At 32.2% G+C, this 23674-nt stretch overlaps 1 protein-coding gene across 1 annotated transcript; it reads right to left on the bottom strand.

Annotated features, from left to right (window-relative positions):
• Window positions 1–21185: 21185 nt before the first annotated feature.
• Window positions 21186–22910, bottom strand: LOC143050876 (uncharacterized). Its single transcript, XM_076223980.1, has 3 exons — window positions 22759–22910; window positions 22045–22163; window positions 21186–21495 (listed from the first exon to the last, which is right to left on the bottom strand). Exons 1-3 carry the CDS (start codon window positions 22879–22881, stop codon window positions 21186–21188), a joined length of 552 nt encoding a protein of 183 aa, XP_076080095.1. The 5' UTR covers window positions 22882–22910.
• Window positions 22911–23674: the final 764 nt, after the last annotated feature.

Below are 23674 nucleotides of genomic sequence, written 5' to 3'. Positions count from 1 at the left end.
GCACGTTAAGAACCTCTCTGAGAGCCCGTAGGTGGCCTGTTGTAAGGCAAAATGTATGTCCCTATCCAATATACTCTCATTTTCCAGTGGCAGTCGAAATTTCCCCGACTATCATCCCTTATGGCCTCTATTATGACAAGATCTTCCTATTGTATTTATTGTGAACTTGTTCTCGTCCTGAATATGCATGAAATATTTGCCACTGGACATTAAGCAACCAACAATTCATCAATCGAAACTCTAAAATCGTAAGAAAATAACAAATCCGGTTTACAATCTAAAACTGAGGGAAACGCATTAAATATTTCCCCGACCATCATTCCGAATGGCCTCTTTTATGACGAAACATACTAATTGAATTTTTTCATTAACTTGTTCTCGTCCTGAACATGCATGCAATATTTACCACTGAACGCTAAGCAACCAACAATCAATCATGTTACAACAAAACAACCTCTCACTGGACAGTACCGGTCCCTCTGGCTCGCTACCCCTGTCATTTTCTCTGTTTTACTCCTTGGGCATACATAGTATGCAGGCTCAGCTGCTACCTAGACTAGGTTGACAGCTTTTTCGATTTTGGCGCTTCTCTCACTTTAAGTGTATCAACCAGTTTGGTTAGTTCTGGTTAAAAAAGAGACTTCGGCAAGCTTGGCCTCTGGAGGTCTCTTCTCCATCCTGTGGGTCTAGAAGAACATCCTCACCACCTGCTCATCCACAAGGGATGGACTTCAACTATACATGATTGTTTTATTCAGACTCTGAAGTGTAAAAAGTACATTGGTTGGGACTTGATAAGTGTCATTTGGTTTTTGCTCTTTATTCGATGAAAACAAAGCAGTTCTTGATTTTTCTGTTCTTAGCATCAGCGAAAACTGCATTATTGCACCATTTCCTTCATAATGCGTACCCCTTAACATAATCGATTGCCTCATCAGAATCTATCGCTAAGTCCAAGGTTGTGAATTTGACCATTATCGTATAACCTTCCTCAACTGTGATGATGTACTAAAAATTTTGATTATTGCAATAGTCTGACGGATAATTCGTTGATGTAAAACTTCCTACTGGTCCATTAAAAGTTCCTCCACACGTACCTGTGCTATCACTTAAATGCAGAAGTATTATGTTTTTCAAACGTTTGCGATACAGAAAGCTTTAAGATTCTTTTTTTTTCTTTTATAGATTTAAGGAAGCGTTCTAATCTTTTGTTAGCATTAGAACGCTAAAAAAATAATTTATGAATAGGAGACAGTAATGGCTAACTAAAACAGAAGTATTTAAATTTGGAATCTTAGTTGTGTCTAAATAAGGCTGAGTTTATCTATGCCTGGAACAAGATATCGTATAGCGGGTTATTTTCGCGGGTGTATAATTTAGCGATTTTTATTGAATAATGTATATGCAATATTTTGGCGGATTCAAAACTTATATCTATTCCTTTGCATGAAATTCAGAGAAAAATTGACACCCAGCGAAATTAATCCATTATACGGTAATCTTAAATATTTCAAATAATTCATATTATTGACGTTAAGCAACCATCAATCAATATAATAATAATAGATCCCAAATTGCCAGACTAACATCATCTAAATTTTAGAGATGGGGTACTGCTTTGCATTTCACACATATAACCGTATACCTTTGCGAATGTCGTTCCTAAGTTCTTTGCCAAACATCAAAAGAATGTTTGATTTCAGGGACTTATTTTTAAATAAACAAATGATTGTCAAATGTGAAATGTATTGCAATTTGCAATAAATAGTAGTTGAATATTTTTTAGGTGTTCAATTACCTATACTATAACTAATCTGTGAAGTTATATATATTTTAAAGTTCGTTTCTAAAAGCAGCTGATCGTTGGAAATCCAAATTAGAAACTGTCATAGTGGACCTAGTTTACCAAGTGAATACACAAAAATCGATATTTCCTACTTCAGGTTTACTGTTACAATGTAAAAATGGACGCTGTGTATCAAAAGACAACAATTATGAAAGATTATCGTTATAAATGAATGTGTAGAAGGTAATTCATACAACTCTTACATATATAAACGATTTGTTATGCGGTTTATATGAAAATTACTCCGCATAATACCTGAGTCGCGAATGACAACATAAAATGTGCTACAAACTCGCGGTAAAATCATTACGAAAATATTGCGGGGAATTATGAAATACAAAAATGATCTGCACTAACTATTTGCATTAAACAACGTAATAACTTGTATCTCGAAAGTAAATTAAGTTAAATAGCTTTGGCACAACAACTGCCACCCGTCAAATATAGAATTCCGTCCGCGGAATTGAAGATGAATAATTTTAAATTTATCAAGCTTTTTGCAAAGGTTAATTATGAATTCAATCAATATTAGCACTAACCAAAAAAGAATCATTAAAATGAAAAATTTAATTAACCTCTTCCCTCAAAATCTTTAAGAAACATTTCTTATTCATACAAACGTAGACATGCGCAATAAAATAATATTCAATTTTTAAAAACAATGTTTATAGAAATAAAATGTTTATCAATAGTAAAGTTTTCTTTTCGTTGGAAGTGTCACTACACTTTTAATTTTCTTTGTACAAATGTTTTCATTTTCTAATTTCTTTTCAGCTGACTTCAACTCTTTCTTTAGCTCTTTTTTTTCTCTTTTCAATTTTTCTATAAAATTTCCAAATCTCAGGCATTCATATTTGTGTCTTTTCTCCAATTCGTGTATTTCCTTCTTGTCGGTTTCTTTCCTGTATTCTTCCTCCATTTCTTTTATTTTGTTTTTAAGTTCCTCAATTTGTTCACCCCTTTCATCTACATGTACATTTATCTCTACTTCCACAATGGCAACTTCTTCCTCGCTGCTGGTGATTTCTTCATCATAATCTGGAATGAATTCTTCCTCAAATTTCTATTTAATCCTCGAATTCTTCCTCAAATTTCTATTTAATTTCTGATTTAGTGTTGAAGGTTTAATCAAGGTTGTTGTTTTGATAAAACTGTCACTATCAATCTTTTCGTTATATTGGTTATATTGGTTTGCAGACTTTTTAAAGGTATGTACAACAGAATCCTCTCTGAGAGGCTTTCGTGCCATGGCATTAGCATGATTTACCCTCAGTAAGTGCCTTAAAGTTGCAGATATTGCATAGATAGGGAATTTTGTTGTTTGGAGTATGTCTAAACATAAAGTGTTGCACAGCTCCTTTCTTGTTTATATGTTCAAAATTACAAAGCCTACACTGCCATACTTTGGTTCCTGTGACGTCTGACATTCTATAAATAAAATAAATATAAAAAAAAAATGTTTTAAAATTTACCGATTTGGTCCAAGACCACAATTGTCGTCCACGAATATAGTCCCTAGTGTTGACAGTGGGTTACTTGCCATTAATTTGTTTACCCCTTTTAAATTTATTTCTCCATGTTTAATGCCTCAAATTGCAAGAAAAAAAAGGGGGGGAAATTACACTGATGTTTAATGCCTCAAATTGCAAGAAAAGGGGGAATTACACTGTAAATTTTTTTCTCCAATCTCACCATGATATGGTTTACAATGCGGACAATAAATTAATTCGTCAGGAATAGTACCAAAATGAGACAAATGTTCATTTATAATGACACCAATTTTGTAGTTGTGGGTGACTCTCTTACTCAAATGAGGTAGATATCAATAGGTATTTGATCATGATCTCTGTCCCAGCTAATTGCTGTATTTGTGAAAGATGTTGTGTACTCCAAAAGATATTTAATAAGGTTGTCATGTTCAGTGTCTGCCTTTCTCCTGGCAATGTTCCCAAATTTTGATGCTGTTAGGCGCCCTCTACGCACGTGTTTACAAACAGGGTATTTATGTTGCTCTCTTGTAGGCTTTGTTTGGTTCTTAATTTTCAGATACATTTTACACATAAATATTTGAAATTGATTGATGAAATATGCAAAATTATTTGTATCCCTATGCTGAGTAAATTTTAAAGTTTGTCAGTTTCATATTAATTAGTTCAAATATATACCAGTATATTATATATAAAAATTGATAAATAAATAAATTAATGTGTATTAATTGATGTGTGGCTATCAACAATGTCCGTCTTGGGGAGATGAGTTTTACTGTGAGATAATGGAGGAGGTCGGACTTTATCATCACGTCGTCTTTCTTCAATGACTTCATTAAAGCTCATTAGACGCTTCTTTCTAAACAACAGATCCTTAAATAATTCTTGAACATAACCTAAAAAATAATAAATTGTTCATCTACAAAGTCTACAAACAATTCTTCATGATCATTAGATCAACTCAAAAACAAACAATTGCATTTGCATAAAATGACACCCGAGATATAAGTTTCTGACAACAAAATCCTATATAGTTATCAAAGGTACCAGGATTATAACTGTTAATATTTTTATTGCGCATATTTAAACCCACAAAACTCCTGGGATGGAAATGCATCTCTAATAGCTGTCACTACATATGATGGAAAAATTCTTCTATTTGTCTTTCCAAATTTGTGCCAAACCCATCTTACAAATCTTCTGTATGCCAAGTATCTATAGGTCCTTCTGAGTAAACTGGTTTCTTATGAAGAGTTGTCTCATTGGCATTTATACCATACCTTCTTTTCTATATTAATATAACTTAATAATTCATCTATAAGTGGTCATTTCTATATTAATATAACTTAATAAATCATCTATTAGTGGTCATTTCAAATTTGGTAATTTGTTTTCTGCACTTGAATCGCACCAAAACGAAAACATATATCTTATTTGTTTTTTAATAATCATTTAATAATTTTAATAGTCCACTTTAAATTATCCCCCACATCTGGGGTGGGGTCTCTATATTGTTTATATCCCCTACTACTCTGCTCTGTAAAAGTCTTCTGCTTTTGGTGGAGCATCTATCTAAATATGTCCCATTCAATTAGGCTTTGAACTCTTTGAACTTGGGAGACTGCCAAGAGGGTTGATGGGTTGTGAAACCCTCTTGGCCTTCTTCATCTGAGGACATATAAACTGGCTTTGAAGCCTCTGTAATCTTGACCTTCTTAAATGCACTTAAATCATGCTTTTCTAGGGCTATCAGTCTTCTTTTTGCTTTCTGGAAAGAAAAAAAAAAGATTGAACATATGGAAGTGTAACATTTAAAAGATTCATTTAGTAAATACAATTTTCTGTAAGAATTAAAAATAATGTGATGTTTGGTTACGTACAGTACTGAAACAAAGAATCGGGTTTGTATGTTGCTAATTATAATACATTAGTCATTATCATTAGATTAAGGATATCAAAGAACCTCAAGAAATCATTTTTTGTTAATATCAAACTAAGTTTAATTTTGGACCCTTTGGATTTTAATGTAGATTAATTTAAAAACAGGAGCCAAAATTAAAAATCTAAATACTTGGATTGATTCGGCATATAAAAGAACATCTATAATTCATTTTTTTAATGAAATCAAACAATGTTTTATTTTGGGCGCTTTGGACCTCATGTGAACCAATTTAAAAAAGGCCCAAATTCTAAAACTTGAAGCACGGTTAGATTCAGCATATTAAAGAACCCCAAGAATTCCAGATTAAAACCCCATTGAAATTGGTCAAGAAATAAACAATTTATTCAAAGTTATAAGTATAAGATAAGTATTGTTTTTGCCCCTTATTCCTTAACAGTATAGGCCATAACCCTCAAAATCAATCGCAGCCTTCCTTTTTTGGTATGGAACCTTGTGGTAAAATTTCAGAAAGAGCCATACACTTACACATGTTACACACAGGTTTTTTTCTGAACACATAGAATAATGCTTACTTTGACCCCTTTTTGGCCCCTTGTTCTTAAACTGTTTGAACAAGAACCTCAAAAATCAATCCCAACATTCCTTTTGTGCAAACCGGGTTTCAAATTCACAGAGAGCCATTCACTTAAACTTAAGTTATTGTCAGGAAATTTAGTTTCTTCAGATGATGCTGATGTTGACGACGACAACGTGATACCAATATACGACCGTTACATTTTTGACGGTGGTATAAAAATTTAAGATAATTAAGAAACTCTAAAATATAGCTCATTGTTTCTTAATTGAAACCAGAATTAAATGGTGCTTGCACACTGTTAATTCTAAAATCAAAACTGACCATCCTGTCAGCACAATAAGCTAAGGATTTGCACGCTTTTCTTACTACACCAAATGATTTAATTTTTCTCTGATCATTTTTTTGCAAACACAATCTAGAAACTGTTTTGTCAGACAAAGGATTGGTCAGAGAAAGATGGACAGACATAATAATTATGGTTATTTGGCCAAATTGTGATATAAATGTGACAGCAGTTTTGTGATTGACACAGAACTGTACTACATCAAGGAATTGACAGTAACACAGCCTCTTTATGGTTTACTTTTACAAATTTGACTTGGATGGAGAATTATCTCATTGGCACTCATACCATATCTTCTTTAATATATCTAGATAATTTTATGTAGATTGTAGGTTGCAAATTATTTTTTTTTTACCTCTGATTCATTTACATGTAACATTAATAGTAATTGTTTTCTCTCATTTTTATATTTGCAAAATGATTACTTTTAGAATCTATATGGTTAAGAAATCATACAGCTTAAATAATTTGCGACAAATAATGATAAAGAGCACAATGAAATGGGAACCAAGAAAGAAGTTTATAGTTTGACCATATATGATTATATGTCTAAAACAATTAACAAGATTGCAAATATTTGCCACTGGACGTTAAGCAACCAACAATCAATCAATCAATCAATCAATCAATCAAGATTGCAAAGACCAGGAACAGCCGTATTGAATATGTCAAAGGCCAAGAGTGTATTTGTTTATTTGTTTCTTAGTATTTTTTCATTTAAATTCCTTTTTATTTCGATTTTTCAGGAATTGATTATATACTAGTAAGCTGATTTTATTTTTATATACTAGTAAGCTGATTTTATTTTTATATACTAGTAAACTGATTGTATTTTTTAATCCTTTTGTCTATGTACTTCAGGAGCTTGCTATTGTGTTACATGAATAAATCCTTCTTAATGGCATATGTCATGTCTGACAGCTATTGTTCTTATGTTTACCTTCTGTTTCCTTGGTCTCAGTGAATATAAAGCTGCTTCCTGGTCTAAACTTTCTACACATTTGCTTACATCTTCTTTATCACGTTAGTGTCCCATCCAACCTATGAATCGTACATTAATATCAAGAAAATATAAATTATTACTTACATGTGCAAGTTGAAAAAGCCTCTGTCTTCTCTGCTTCAAGCTTTATTCAGCATAATTTGTACAAATAGATGGTACTGGAGCAGATGTAGTGCCACAAGTGGGTACGGTACATAACTAAAAGAGACAGAACTAGGTTGTTCCAACGTAGAAGAGCTAGTACAAGTGGGGGTAGAACTAGGTTGTTCCAACGTAGAAGAGGTGGTACAAGTGGGTACAGAACTAAACGAGGCAGAACTAGGTTGTTCCAACGTAATATTACAAGGGGGTGCAAAACTGGAAGAGGAAGGACAAGAAACAGGAATAGAAGATATACCACTGGTCGTGCTGGTGATAGTAGGCGAAAAGCTTGTAGGAATAGAAGGCAAGTGGAATCTGCTCCTGAAAAAAATAATAATGGATTTCAGGAATGTTGCTTGTCTAACAAATTTATGCATAACAAAAATATACAAATGCAAATGTAGCAATAAATATATAAATGCCTAACAATGACGTTTCCATTTAATACTTACTGACTTGATGTGAACCATTTTTTCTAAATCTTTATGATAAAGACCTTAAAAGGAGCATTGTGTGTCAATAGTTATCAAAGGTACCAGGATTATAATTTAGTACGCCTAACGCGCGTTTCGTCTACATACACCAGTGACGCTCATATCGAAATATTAAAAAGCCAAAAAAATACCAAGTTGAAGAGCATTGAGAATCCAAAATTCCAAAAGGTTGTGCCATATACGGCTAAGGTAATCTATGCCTGGATTAAGAAAATCCTTAGTTTTTCAAAAAGTTCAAAGTTTTGTAAACAGGAAATTTATAAAAAATCAAATTCATGTTCAGCATTTTGACTTTATCTCAATTATAACATACTTATAAATTGTAAACAGGAAATTTATAAAAAATCAAATTCATGTTCAGCATTTTGACTTTATCTCAATTATAACATACTTATAAGTTGTAAACAGGAAATTTATAAAAAATCAAATTCATGTTCAGCATTTTGACTTTATCTCAATTATAACATACTTATAAATCATTGCCTTTACCTGTATAAGTTTTTTTTGTGAGTCAAATCAGTAAAAGAAATTTGTTCTCCCCAAGTTGCAGCATTGCTTCAGTTTCGATGTTAGCAATTCTTCCTTTTAATAACTGACCATGTCTATCATATGCTCAGTTTTTCATGTCTAGTTTTGTTTTATCTCACCTGTAACTAACTCTTTTTTTCTTTGCAGGAGGTTCAGGGGCGATTTGGTAATAATCCTGCATGGACTCCATCAGCTCGTACACCTACGAAATTGTTGCTCTCTTTTTGCCATCTAGAAAGACCGAAGACAAAAATAATTTTTTTTTTTTGAATAAACAAAGGGCAATTCCATCAATAAATAACCATCAGTCCTTTTCTGTAACAAAATTAGTTGTAAGTTGTAAATATTGTTGATGACTAACAAACAATTTCACTCTAAATAAAGGCAACAGTAGTATACCGCTGTTCAAACTTATAAATCCATGGACAAAAAACAAAATCGGGGTAACAAACTAAAACTGACGGAAACGCATAAATATAAGAGGAGAACAACGACACAACACTACAATGTAACTAACACACACAGAAACGGACCAAGCATCGGACAAAATCCCACGAAAATAACAAATATAACATCAAAACCAAATACATGAATTTGGGATAGACAAGTACCGTGACACGTCTTATCGCAATGTCAATTTACACTCAAAAATAAAAGAAAACAAACAGAAACGAACTATAATATAACAATGTCCATATTCCTGACTTGGTACAGGACAATTTTAAAGGAAAAAATGGTGGATTGAACCTGGTTTTGTGGCATGCCAAACCTCGCACTTTAATGGCAATGTTAAATATAACATAGAAATGACAACATAATATTACAGGACTACAATACAAATAAATAGGAAAACGTATTAGACAAAGAAACACATGATTCATGAATGACAAAAAGCATCAGATTTAAAATTTAATTCGCCAAAAACGCGCCTCGTCCTCACAAGACCCACCAATGACGCCCAGATATAAAAGATCGAAACCGAAAAAAAGTACAAAGTTGTACAGCACTGAAGATCAAAAGTTGTTAAAGGTTGTGTCAAATACGGCCAAGTTTGTATGCTTGGGATAAGAATATCCTAATTATTTAGAACAATTAATGCTAATGCAAACAGTAAATTTTGTCAAATGAATATAACAGATATACATAATGAAACTGAAGTATTAACTCATTACATAAAACAAACACGAATACATAATGAATGACCAACACAGAATAGACACACCCGACTCAGTCCAGGCCTCAACGCAGTAAATTATGAAAATGACGTCACATACGACGGTGAAAAGGCATTAAAAATTACGTCACATACGATGGTGAAAAGGCATTAAAAATTTGAACATATGAAATTTCTGAAACAGCAGAAAAATTACGTCACATATGAAAAACTATATCTCAAAAGTAAGATAGAATTAGGATTGATTAAAGATTAAAATAGAACTAAATACTGATATTGCATTTAAACACAATGCATATTGCAATACTTATTAATAGCAATTAACTATAATATGTATATGTGCAGTTTGTTATGAATCCAACTTCAAACTTAAATTATCGTACAGATTATGTTGACCAAAATTAAATCTAATAAATGACGGCGGTGATTAATTTTTGTTTCCATAACACATAAATGTAATAGAAAAGACGTCAACACATTTGACAAAATCCGATCAGAATTACAAATATAACATTAAACATTTAAACTAAATACATAAGTTTGGGATAGACAAGTACCGTAACACGTCTTATAGTAATGCGAATTCACACTCAGCAAAACAGTCACAATCGGGAATAAGTCACGTTTGGTAATTAAAAGATTAGACGACATAATGACAAACCACAATATACCATGTGGTAAAAATGTCCTTAGCTAGTTTGGTTAAACACACACCGTATGGATCCACCAATTCGTGATGGTGTCCATAAAATTTACGGAGTGTCAATTTTAATCTATCCTCCTCATAACTTTGTTGGAGAAGTTTCTGCGTAAGTAGCACACTCCTGTATATGAAGTCCGTATAGTGTGAACAAGCACGTGAATAACGTATCAATTGTGATATGTAAACACCATACATAACATTTATTTCTGTGTAAAGGGCAACAATACTACTTGCTGTTCATTAGTTTAAAGGTTTTAAGACTAAAATTATAAAAAGAAAAAAACAAATGAAAAATGGGGTGTACTTTAAACAAATGATTAAGCTGCAGACTGCCAGATGTTACTAAGAAGATCATACATGCATTTGCTTTCTTTGTTAGTGTGGGGTTGTTTTTAAAAGAAAAAGAAAAAAAAAACAAGGAAATTATGCTATAATGATAGTTTTATACTCAATCAGGACCATAAAACTATCTTAGCTACCCAAGTATTATGATCTAGTCCCCCACTCTCCATCCTTTATAGAAAAAGGCAACATTTGTGGTAACATTGTTGCGCCATATATCGATTTGGTTGATAAAAGTCACACCCATAACATTATTCTTGAACAATGGAAGCACTTGAACAATCTTCAGTAGTAGCATCTAGAGTTGACAAACAATTGCCATTCATGATCCTAAAATATATGTTGACGTTCCAACATTTGCGCAAGAAAAATACATAGAACATCTTTGAGTTTGTTAAGAACATTTAAAAGTCACTTAATATGGTCATATGTTTTTTTTTTTGGGGGGGGGGGGGGGGAAGGGGGTAAAGACTTGTGGCACAATCAGCCAGTGGCAATAGTTTATCTAGATTTTCTACATTTAAATGTTATCATTTAAAGGTTATTTTTGATTAGATGCAGCCACTTATGGTAAAATGTACCATTGATATTAAGAACTGCAAATATAACTTACTCTTATGGTGATTAAGTGATGCAAAAAGAACACTTGTGTCTTTCCACCACTGTGGACAATTTTCTGGATTGTCAAAGAAATTTTTCATTCTTCCTGTACCTAAGAAATACATACAAAAACATTAAACATTCAAGTAATTTTTTACTTCTTGCTACGCATTTGGATTTGTTATATTTGTACTACAATTAGATTTAAAGGTATTTTCTGAATGTCATTACTTGGTTAGGCCAAAAATTGAGAATAAATCAAAAGCAATGACACATTATGTGAAATCAATGCATATTTATTTGGCTGTTCATCATTATAATCAATACAGTAAAATATTTTTTTTTGTTTTTGTTTTCAAAGAAATTAAAATGTATCTATTCTTATTTATTATATTATTAAAAATATTTCGTATGATTGCCAATGAGACAACTCTCCACTTAAAAGAATATTTGTTTTAGAAACACAGATCACTGCAAAAAGTTAAAAATCTACTGTGGATTCATTACTGTTCCAGGAATACCATTCTTCATGGATATCAACTATTAAAATAAAATAATAATTCAGAGGTTTAATAAAGAAGAAATTGTCTTCAGGTTGTTCTGTAGTAAGTATGCTTTAAAGGATACCTTGCATTTTATTTGTTGGACATAAAACTGCTCCAATCAAATTTCTGATTTCTTCCATGTCCAAGTCAAAACAGTGCTTTGTTGAGGCATCACTTACACTGTCTGAAACTGCTCCTCTAACATCTAAAAATAAAATTAGAATTATAAATCTTTGTTTATATTTTAAAGTAGCTGATACACAAAAATGCTAGATCAGAAAACGCTGATATTTTTTTTAGCACTTTCTGAATAAAAATGTGGCAAATATCTGTCCACGATAGAAGAAAAAAAAAAAATAACAAAAACATATCAGTTAATAGAAAGTTGAAAAGTGTACAAAATGTATAATTATTCTCCATTGAATGAAGTTAGTATAAAGAAAAGTCAACTTTAATACAGCATGTCATCCATGTGTACCGTTTCAAAAACAGATTTATACACTGCTACTATAAAAAAAATTGTAATAGTATGAAATTGAAGTTGTTTACCTTGTGGTTGCAAGAAAACATTCTGTGAAGTAACCACTTCCTTATATTTGTATTTAACTCCATCGAGCTTGGGATTATTCCCTGTTGAAACTTTCAGTGTCTTGATGATGATGAATAGGTACTGAGTGTAAAAATAGGAGGGATGTATTCGATGGATCGTAACGAACCAATTCTAGGTACTGTTGGTCTTTGGGGGTGGATATTCCTGGAATTGGAATAATGGTTGGCAGTTCACAGGACGGAGTAATGTCTAGTGTTTGAGTAATTTGTGTTGTTGCGATTGCATCCTGTTGTGATTTGGTTATTGGTAGATATGGCTGTTTCTGCTATCTGCTTCTGTCAATCATTTTGCCTACAACCAGTGAAATGTAGGCAACAAATACACCTGACACTGTCCAGAATACTACAAAATAAAAAAAAACCACATTTATATTCATTGAAAAACTTTTGTATAACCTTACCACAATAAATTGATGTTTTACTTGCCATGACAGAATATAAGGTTATTCCTTTTTTTTTATACTGTTTAGTAGATCAAATACCAATTCTCTTGTGCAAAAGTACAACCTATAATGTCAAACCCTCATCCACATTTATGTATTAAATCCTTAATTAACAAAACAAAACTACAGAACTTACATATTCAGTGTCATAAATCTATAGCTATAGAACTGACAAAACATGTGATAATCTGCCAGATCATTTGCATTGCCATGGTCTTGACTTGATACAGACATTTCAATTGAAATGGTTATTTAAACATCTTACATAAAAGTTTTTTTTTATGTAACTGTAATGAATGTTCCATCTTCTCAAAATAATTCCCCAGGTCTTTCTTCTGTTCTAAAATTAAGAAAAAAATAAAACACATTTAAATTGCTTAAAAAAAGTTATATCTTAAATTATTTTTATTAGTCATGAACAACACAAAAAGTCTTACTCAGTGTATGTGTGTCAGATAACCTACATTGTTAACAATATAAAACAGAAACTTTACTGTTAAAATGCTTTATTTTTGAAAGATCTTATAATTTTATATTTTAGGTAAACAGTCACTTTCTATTTTTACATATCACCTTTTAGTATCATTACCTGAATGTGTTTCTTTGATGTTTGTGGTCAACAAGGCTTTTGTGATGGGCAATGTTTTTTTGCGGTCTGTGGTTAACAAATCCATAGCGGTAGGTCATGTTTCTTTGTGGTATGTTGTGGTTTCTCTTATTAGAGGTTTCTCAACATCTTACGAACGGACGAAACTCGACGAACGTATCGTTATGGAGCAGTCATTGTGTGCAGTAAAATATTTTTAACGATACTGTAGCATGTTTAAAGACAACAATAAACAATTAAATACTCTTTTTGCAACCTTGCATTTTATTGTTTTGGTTAAAGATTAGTGTTGTGATTGATTTTCTGTTGTTGAATGTTACGTATTCATACGTTGAGTTTCGTTAGTTTACATGTCAAATATATGCGTTTGATTTATCTCCCTTACCCATTAAAAAAGAATATTGTTTTTCTGATGTCGTTGTTAAATAAAACCTTGCATCGTGTGCCACTGTGCATTTGATTTATTTATTGATTGTTGGATGTTTAACGCTCAGTGGCAGGAATTTAACTCAATGCATATCACGACAATATTAGCATTTAGTTTCCCTTTGTTAAATGATTGATAAGTTATTGAGATGATAAAACTTTAGTATGTTTCATTTATTATATCAACACGTCTTTGCGCTAACCCAGCACAAAGTTCTACAACACATGACAGTTGCCATCTTGGGTGACGGTACAAGGAACTAATGACCCTAAATGTTTTCAATTCTTTCATGACATGCTCAACATAAACACGCCTGCTATTGTGTAGTCTATTAAATTTTCTCATCCTCCTTTTTTCTCTCGCATCTGCCCGAAATATTTCGGCAGCCTTATATGGCACGATAAGAGGGGGAGTGTTTGGGTATATGCTGTCTCCTAAAATAAAGTACCCCGCTAGAAAGTCTAAAGGTAAACCAGGTCCAATTGGTCCGAGTTGCTGATATGCATGAGCGTCATTTTCATGTCCAAGAAAGCCAGAATGGATATAGCAAATATTCTTTTCATTGTCAATTATCACCTGAAAAATGAAAAAAAAATATATATTTACTTTTTTAAAACAAAAGTTTTCATATGGAATTGAACATTTTTTCATACCAAAGTAACCATAGTACAATTTAAGATTTCAACCAAATGGTCATTTTTCAATCTGTTCGCATATTCTTTTTAACAGGTTAAATGTATACATTGACCAGTAAGCAGCAGGGTCAATCAAGTCCGAGTACAATAAATATCATTTTTTTTCTTCTTAATATTGTTAAATTCATTTATAACTGATGATTGCTTTCCTGAGTTCAACTCCAGTGCAATACTGGCATACTCCCAAAGAAATACTTCTGCTCTGGAGTCATCTTTTTTCAATTTTGAGGTGGCCAACTAACGACTGCTGGAATGGTAATCAGCGGGATGACTTCTTCTTGGTTCCATTCTCTTCTTTCAGCTGGGAAAAGTGGCATGCCACCTTTCCCAAGGAGTTTCCTTGCCCGTTCACTTGCGGTTATGTTGTCGTTGAGAGTTATACAATATTCGCCCTGATCTTCTGATGCCTCTAGTTTCATTCTTTTACTTTCTTCTTCTTCCTGTTTCCTTTGTTCTTCACCCTTAAGTCTTATTTCCTCATCCTCATCCTGTTTCTCTTTTGCTCTGCCTGCTTAAGTCTCAGTTCCTCGTCCTGTTTCTGTTTTTCCTGTTTCTTTTGTTCTTCCTTCTGTATCTGTGTTTCCTGTTTCGTGCGTTCTTCCTCCTTCCGTCTGATATCATGTTCCTGTTTTTCCTTTCTCTTTTGTTCTGCCTCCTTTCGTCTGACTTCATCGTCCTGTTTTTGTTTTTCCTGCTTCTTTTGTTCTTCCTCCTTCCGTCTGCTTTCCTCCTGTTATGTTCTTCCTCCCTCCGTCTGATCTCCTGTTCCTGTTCCTGTTTTTCCTTTCTCTTGTTGTGCCTCCTTTCGTCTGACTTCCTCGTCCTGTAATTGTTTTTCCTGCTTCTTTTGTACTTCCTCTTTCTGTCTTTTCCTCCTGTTCCTGTCCTTCTGTTTATGTCATTTCCTCATCCTGTTTCTTGTCATCCTTTCCTTTCTTTATTTTCTTTGCCTTTTGTTCCTGGTGGTAAGTCTTTCTTTCTTTTCTCTACATTTCTCTCTCCTTCTTTCTCTGTCTTTCTACCTATCTTCTGGCTTGTTGCTTTTTTTTAGAATCTCTGGTTCTTCATTGTCGCTGTCGTCTTCCAAAATAATATCAGATGTTGATGGTGTTTTCAGTGGTGAAAGAGGATTTGTGACGGCTTTTGTCTGTTTTCCTGGGAATAGTTTATCTGAAGTTTATATATCTGTTATATATTCCTCTGATATTGATAGTTTCCTAGCTACTACTGGAGTCTCTATAGACTTTAGTTTACCGTCTATAGAGATAGAGAAGGTATGTGATCCTGCATATTTTATGTTTACCAGTGCTGTCATCCTTCTTATCAGAGCGCGCTCTTTGCACGTAAAGAACCCTTGCAACAACTCTTTTGAGGGTCCGTAGGTGGCCTGTTGCAAGGCAAAATGTCTGTCCCTATCCAAGATACCCTCATTTTCCAGTGGCAGTCCAAATTTCCCCGACCATCATCCCAGATGGCCTCTATCGTATCAACCTACCTATTGTATTTATTGTGAACTTGTTCTCGTCCTGAATATGCATGAAATATTTGCCACTGGACGTTAAGAAACCAACAATCAATCAATCAATCTTATCAGAGCGTCAAGCATTTTGTGGTCTCTAAGAACCAAGGCATTCAAATGGATCATATAAAATCTTATAGACACTCCAAGGTCCAATTTGAAAATGGCTGTTGAGTCCACAAGTCGCAATGTAAGTTACTGGAGGGTCAACCCTTCATAGATGATGGGGCGTATAGGTGAATATGACCCATTTGTTTTCTCCGACTCAACCTCCTCTTCTTGCGTACCTCTATATAACATATATGTCAATATCGAGGCAAAATCTTGAAACATCAGTAATGGTCATGACATGGTATATATATAATAATAGTTACTTTTGTTGAGTATACTGACTTCATGACGAGCCTGATAGGTTCAAACATCAATGATGAATTAATAGTAGAACTGAAAAAAATGAATTGCATGATGTTTTAAGAATTGTTCATCTCAATATTCTTCTTTGTCTCTTTTTTTCAGAACCAAATGGTAGTGCCTCTTGTTACCTGTGTTGCAGGACCCCAGCTAATCTGGTAACTTATTCCTAATCTCTTCTTAAGCTATATAATTTCTTTTTACCTTGATTTGTAAAAATTTGTAGTGTTATATCATGTTTATAGGTATATACATGTCTACTCAGACTTGCTTCTAATCTATATACAACTAAGGCCCATTTAAAAGGTGAATATCCAAAATTGTCAACACAAGAAGGTTATTTCATTTGAGGGCACAGCCTGAAGTGAAATAACTTTTAAGGGTTGACAATTTTGGATATTAATCGATTCTTAGTGGCCACAATTGTTTTATTATACCGAACTAACAGTGGGCTACCAGTGTAACGTGCACTCTGCCATTTTGTTTATTTACGTCTATTCGTTTTGAATGAAAATTAACTGAACTATTCCATGTCACGTGATAATGTTTCTGACTTTCACCAAATAGAATTGTATGAAATATATTTTGATAACTATTCACATCAGTAGATGAGGAAGAAAGGGTTATTTTTTATGCTTTTATTTTCCTCACAAAATGAAATAAAAGTTGTTTTATTTGCATGACAATGTTAAGATTGAGGATAACAGTAATTGTTTTTAAACTATATCATAATTCCTCTTTTGTTGGGTTGTTGTCGTTTGAAAATAGGAGTAAGGTTTACCACTTGTCTACCCAAAAGTGGTTGAAGTATTGTCGAACATGGTGTTGACTTCCATTCATTCTATCAATTCATTAAAATACAACTGAGATTACTCTTAATAAAATAATTGTATTCTCTTTTTCTCTCTCTCTTTTTGATTGCTAATTTATATAATCAACCACTAAGATATACAATTGTCTACTAAATTATAGGGTTGGTTGTTAAATTGTTCACCAAAAGTTTAATCCTACTTAGTTGCTTTCAATTTCATTTCATACATGTATTAAACATATTGAAAATATTTATGTTCTATTAAAACTCACCAAAAACAATCAAAAGAACGCTTTGTAATGACAAAGCTGGTGTTGGTATGGTGGTAGTTGTGGCAGCAGTTGGTCTTTCTGTCTGTGTATAAGTTTCATAACATTTGGTTGAGGCAAAGGAGATTTGAAAAATTCAGCAATTTTTCCATTTGTAAAGGGGCATAACTCTAAAACGGTTTAAGTGACGCCACTGAAATTTAAACTTGATCTGACAGTTTTGTGGTAATAAGCCTTTTGTATAAGGATAGGAAACGGGTTAAGAGGATGAAGCGTAAGTGTTCATAATAATGAAATTATTACATACTGAAGATAACCAAAATATTTTCAGTTTACCTGTTTGACTACGAATTTCGGTAAACGGACAGAAAGTCACAGGACAAAAAGTCACAAATTTGATAGGACAAAAAGTCACAAATAGTTTGTTGACAATTATTTGAATATATAAGAGAAATATCTTGAAATATTTACTTTTTAATACATATATTCATATCAAAGTGTAGGAAATGTGTCATTATACTTGAAAAATGAAGATTTATTTAATTTTGATCATGCAAAGGGTATATTTCTTGGCACCATGAAGCCATTTAAGTGCAAAGCCACGTTGACATTTTGTTTTTTTTAACAATTATTTGATCATCTTTGATATTTTTTGGATAAATTTTGTTTACAATGTTGGTTTATATACAATAGTTTAAGAAAAATACAAAAATATTTTTGTAGAAATAAGTGTTTTTTATTCAAAGAAAATATTCAGAAAAAATGTATTGTGACTTTTTGTCCTGTGACTTTCTGTCCTACATTCCGAATTTCTTGTATAATACATGTCCAATTTTTCATCCTCTTAACCCGTTTCCTATCCGTTGTAAAATATTGAAAACATAAGTGAGAAGTTTTCGGAATCATACGATTGCATACAATTTGCTTGTAGATTAAACGAATACGATTATATCTGGGCCACTCAGGTAAGCTGAAAATAATATTATCATTTACAGTAGTATACAACAAGATTAGCTTTTTAAAAAAGCTGAGGTCATTCGATTGGCATTTTGTGAATAAACGAATGATAATTATTTTAAAAATATGTGTTTTAGAAATGTTTTTTAAAAAAGTTTTTAAGTTGTCATCTTCACATGTTTACCCTTCCAGCCCACCCAATGTTATATTTGTTTTTCTGAGAGTAAATGTTGGACCTTCAATGGTTATTGCATTGTTTTGTAATTTTTGTTCTATTATTTTTTGTCATTTCTCAATGTTTTGCATTGTTATAATGTCTTCCCTTCAGATGAAGGGAGTCATACTGTTTTAGTAGTTTTTCTTCTTCTCATACAACTTTGTCCAGGGTATAAATCTATCCTTTGACATTGACTTATCATATTTGGTAGGTGTATTAAATTGAGATGGTGTGTCAAACACCATTGATACCTTCATATCACCTTGACCTATGACCTTTAAATCAAATTATTGATTTTTTCCAATTGTTTTGTCCAGGACATAACATTATTATCCCATGACATTGACGAATCATGTATGGTAGGAAACTGTAATTGGCTAAGGTGATTTCTCATGCACCATTGTGACCTCCATTTCAAGGTCAAATTATTATTATTTTCCATATTTTTTGTCCATGACATATATGAAGAAATTAGGCCAAGGCAGTGTGCCATTTATCATATTTGGTAGGAAGATGTATTAAGGTTGTGGTGTTGTTTATTCCATGACCATGACTAATCATGTTTATGTCAATCTATCGTTTTTTGTCCAGGACAAATATGATGTGTTCAATCTGACAGTATGCCATTTTCCATTGTAACTTCATATGACCTTGACTTTTGACCTTTTTTTAAAGTTCAAAGGGGTATAACTTCTAGAATATTAAGGAGGAAAAGAATTTTTTAGTAATATGCACAACTATATGTGATGTCCTTACTGACCAATTTTCTTGAAATTCTGTTGAGTAGTTTCAGAGGAGTTCTGTTTTCTAGCTAATTCAGGGGTACATTAATGTATATTTCTAAGTTGAAAGAGGTACAATTCCCACAAAACATAGGGATAACAATTTTATGGTAACATGCACAACTACGTGTGGAGTGCTTACTTTTTATAAAGTTTGATGGAATTCTGTGGTGTAGTTTTAGAGTTGTGATGACAAAATTAAGACTGACAGACTGATGGGTCAAAAACATTATATCCTTGAAACTTTGTTGCGTGGGGAATACTTATATGACTACAGTTTAATGTTAATAACAATTTTGTCCAAATTACCCTTTTTGCTGCTTGAAAGAAATACCTGTGTATTGCTTTAACAATTTTTTTGTCATAGGGAAGACAAATTTCAAATATAATTATGATCACTTATTGCAGTCGAGTATATTAATCCTTGGTTTCTCTTAAACAAATGAACAAGGATTTTTGATAAAACAATTTATTGAAAATGTCAACAAGTAAAAATTTACATCAAAAAAGTACATAAAGATAAGCATATCAAACCTTGATATAAGTATGAAAATAAACATGTAAAAAACTGGTGTACAGTAAACAGTAAAAGTATACAAAACATAACACCTTAAGTGTAGTCATACTGACTAGATAAGCATATCAAAACCATCATATGAAAATAAACATATAAAAAACTAGTCTACAAAAAACAGTAAACATGGCACCTTGATTGTTATTCATATTGACAAGATAAGCATACCAAACCATGATATGAAAAAAAACATATAAAAAACTGGTGTACAATATATTTCTTCTGACTTAAAACAAATATATGAAGAAATTAATTCAATTTTAAAGCATCAATGTTACTTAAATGTACTGAAATAAAATAACAAATGTAAATATTTATGTTAAAAAAAACTCAAGTATGCAAATCCAAAACAAAACTTTTACATCCAAGTTTAAATATTACTAATGTAAAGATTAAATAAAGCACCTTAAATGTTATTCATTCTGACTAGATAAGTATATCAAACTTTGATTGAAGTACAAAAAGAAACATATAAAAAACAAGATTAACTGTGAGGTAATACTCACAAAAGTATACCCCCGCTAACGATATTGTTATAGGAATCCGCAAGTCCATAAACAGGAAGTAGAAGAGCGACAGACCTGAAAACCACTTACACGGTACAGCACCCCAACCTGATGCTTGATACCAAATATCTAATAGCTGTGATACATAGTAGTTGAGAAGTGTTACGAAAATTTTTCATTATACCCCTATGTCTTAATATATGTACTAAGTCCGTAAACAGGTAGTAGAAGAGCGACAGATCTGAAAACCGCTTACACGGTACAGCACCCCAACCTGATGCTAGATACCAAATATCTAATAGCTGTGATACATAGTATCTGAGAAAAGTGTTTCGAAAAAGTGTTACGGACGGACGGACTGACGGACAGAATTAAAACAGTATACCCCCTTTCCTTTGGAGCGGGGGTATACCTAGTCTACAATATACAGTTAAAATATATGAAACATGGCATTAAGATATCAAAACTAAACTGTTTAATATTGCTTAGAAACTTTGCACTCTTTTTCAAGTTTCTTCTTTAAATTCAAAAGATATATTAAAATAATTAATCCAAACGTTAAGCATCAATGGTATTTATATCTACCTGCATGTCTTGTTTTGTCTAAAAACACAAAAGTACAAAAGTTTAACTAACTTTTTATCAAATGCAGATAAAATAGTAAAAGAACAATTAAATTGATTTAATATTTTTTATGATGTCCCCTTCATTTTGGAAGAACACTTTTAATGGCAGCTTTTTCTTTAAAGAAGATATTGCTTCATTTAAATTTGTTCTGTTCACTGGGATAGTAGCTGATTCCAGCAAAACTTTGAGTTGTGGTGTAAAGATAGTGAGTTTCTGCATCTTTTGATCGCACTGGATAAGTGTCTTTAAAACAACAGCATGTCCAGCTGTTGTTGGTGTAAATATGTTCCCACATTTTGGGCAGGTAAACTTGTCATTCACTTTTTTATAATAGCATTTTTCATTAAGACAACACCTGAAAAATATATATAAAATACCTATTAGAAATTGAAAACTTGCCATTTATTTTTATGTTGAAATTATGTCACAAATTTGTAAATCAATATAAAAAATGCCATTCTATGACCAATGATTCACTATTTTAACATTATATACAAGGAAACTAATACAATTGGCAAAATATCAAAATTGTGCATAATTCCTTTTATAAAAATCTTTAGAACGATTTGTAATAAATAATATCAATTTCTAGTGATCCAATAGTCCAGGAAAATAAAGAAAGAATTGCAAAAATGGGTTATCAACCATTACTAATAATTATTATTTAATTCTATAAGCATTACCTCCCTTTTCCCACTAAAATTAGAATATTAAGTATCAAAAGCCAAACATTCATGTTTTGTACCATTAGTAAAGTTTTACATGACCTTCTTTAGAAATTAATCTCTTTGAACAATTGTATGCTTACGCTATCTGAATAAACCTTGGTTAAAGCAAAACGGCAACAAAATCATTGTGGTATAATTTAAAGAACAGTAGAACGGTGCAATCTAAAATTTTATACCTATAATTATTTGACGAATCTAATCCAATCAGATTACCATTTATGCTATAGTTTGCATTTTCATCTTCGGAATCCTCCTCATTTGAGGATATGTCATCCTCCTCTGGTGTGGGAAGAATCTGCAAATAAAACATAGGGTAATCTTTGATTACAAATTCACCTTGATTTTTTATATACTTTGTACTAGTAACAATCGTATAAAATGCATATAAGTAAGAGCCAGATTTCTTGGTGTGGACGTGCACACAGACATAAACAATTAGGTTACTCCATAAGTCCCCATATACTTTGTAGAGGCGATTTAAAAATTAGAAACGTCGTGGTTGAAATCTGCTGAAGGCATGCCAGAAATATCAAAATTTAAGGAATGGTCACAAGTTTGTATGCTAAATTTTTTTAAATAAACATGTACATTTTGGTTTTAATAGAAATCTTTTTTTTTAAACGAATTAATGTGATAACACACATCAAGACTGTAAACCGGTTTATTTCGCGTGTTGTTACTACGGATGAACTTAGTGGCTACTAATTTTCTCGATTAAATTGTTCTGTTGCTGCATTTGTATAATATTTAGGAATGTTAGCAAAAATGTTTTGGGTATTTTCAAATGCACAAATTTAAAACGCTTGCGAAAATTAGTTGGTTTATAGTATCATGTCTGATTATAATTTTTTTTCAGTGTTTGTTAACCCTTTTTAATGTTGAATACTCACCTCAATAGATGAACCAGTCATGTTTGCCAATACTGGCTTCTGTCCTTTGGTTTTTTTGTCATAAGTTAATGTTCTGTTGAAATTTACCAATCGGACATAAGATCCAGACTGTACGTTTGTCATAGACAAATCTCTCCATAAAGCAATATTGACACTGCTAGTTTTGTCGTTAATCTTCAGCCTTTTGAATGGCACTTCTTCATTTGAGGATGATACTCTTTTGGTACAAGGTCTGGAACTCTGAAGAAACAAAATGTTCATGTTGTGATAATGTTTGAACTTAATAAACTTCTCATATACATAGAAACCAAATTTTTTGGTTCGTTCAGGCATCAATGGTTTGTGGTTTCATAATTCATAGTACTCCTAGAACAATTATTATAGGATTAAACAGTGATTTTGCAGTTTAAAGATACGTTTGTTATTGTCTTGGTCGTGATTATACACCAATAATTTCCTTTAAAACAGTGTTTAATATAATTTTTTGTGAGTGAATTGGCGGTTCATACTCATTTAATCCTTATTATTCTTTTGACTTTGTCAAATTCCTCTACATGTAATCTAAATGGCAATTTTCATTTGATTATCCTAGCGTATGAATCTATAAGGTGAACGGAAACGTAGTTAGGTCAACATTGTTTACTGAACAATAAATGACTTTTGAAACTGCAGAGGAATTTTATAGAGTAGTTTCAGCAGTAACACGCTAACAAGCTAATTCAGAACAAATTTCCAAGTTAAAAAAGAGGCATTACTCCAATAAAATTTGGGGAATCAAAATTTGTGTCCTTACTTACTATAAAGTTTCATAAAGTTATGTGGTGTAGTTTCAGAGGAATTGTGCTGACAAAAATAAGTGACAGGTCAAAAACATTATTCCCTTCCAAACTTCGTAAGAAATACCGACTGAAGTCAG

This window comes from Mytilus galloprovincialis, chromosome 11, assembly GCF_965363235.1.
Source record: "Mytilus galloprovincialis chromosome 11, xbMytGall1.hap1.1, whole genome shotgun sequence".
NCBI lineage: Eukaryota > Metazoa > Mollusca > Bivalvia > Mytilida > Mytilidae > Mytilus > Mytilus galloprovincialis.
Note: the sequence above shows the minus strand (reverse complement) of the source record. Positions and strands in the feature narration are given on the sequence as shown.

Bases quoted from the DNA above. Each gene is read 5' to 3' on its own strand.
- LOC143050876 (XM_076223980.1), bottom strand. From the start codon at position 22,881: ATGACAAACGTACAGTCTGGATCTTATGTCCGATTGGTAAATTTCAAC. The intron at 22,164-22,758 runs GTGAGTATTCAA...TTTTATTTGCAG, and splicing joins TGACTGGTTCATCTATTGAG to ATTCTTCCCACACCAGAGGA. The intron at 21,496-22,044 runs GTATAAAATTTT...TATATTTTTCAG, and splicing joins GATTCGTCAAATAATTATAG to GTGTTGTCTTAATGAAAAAT.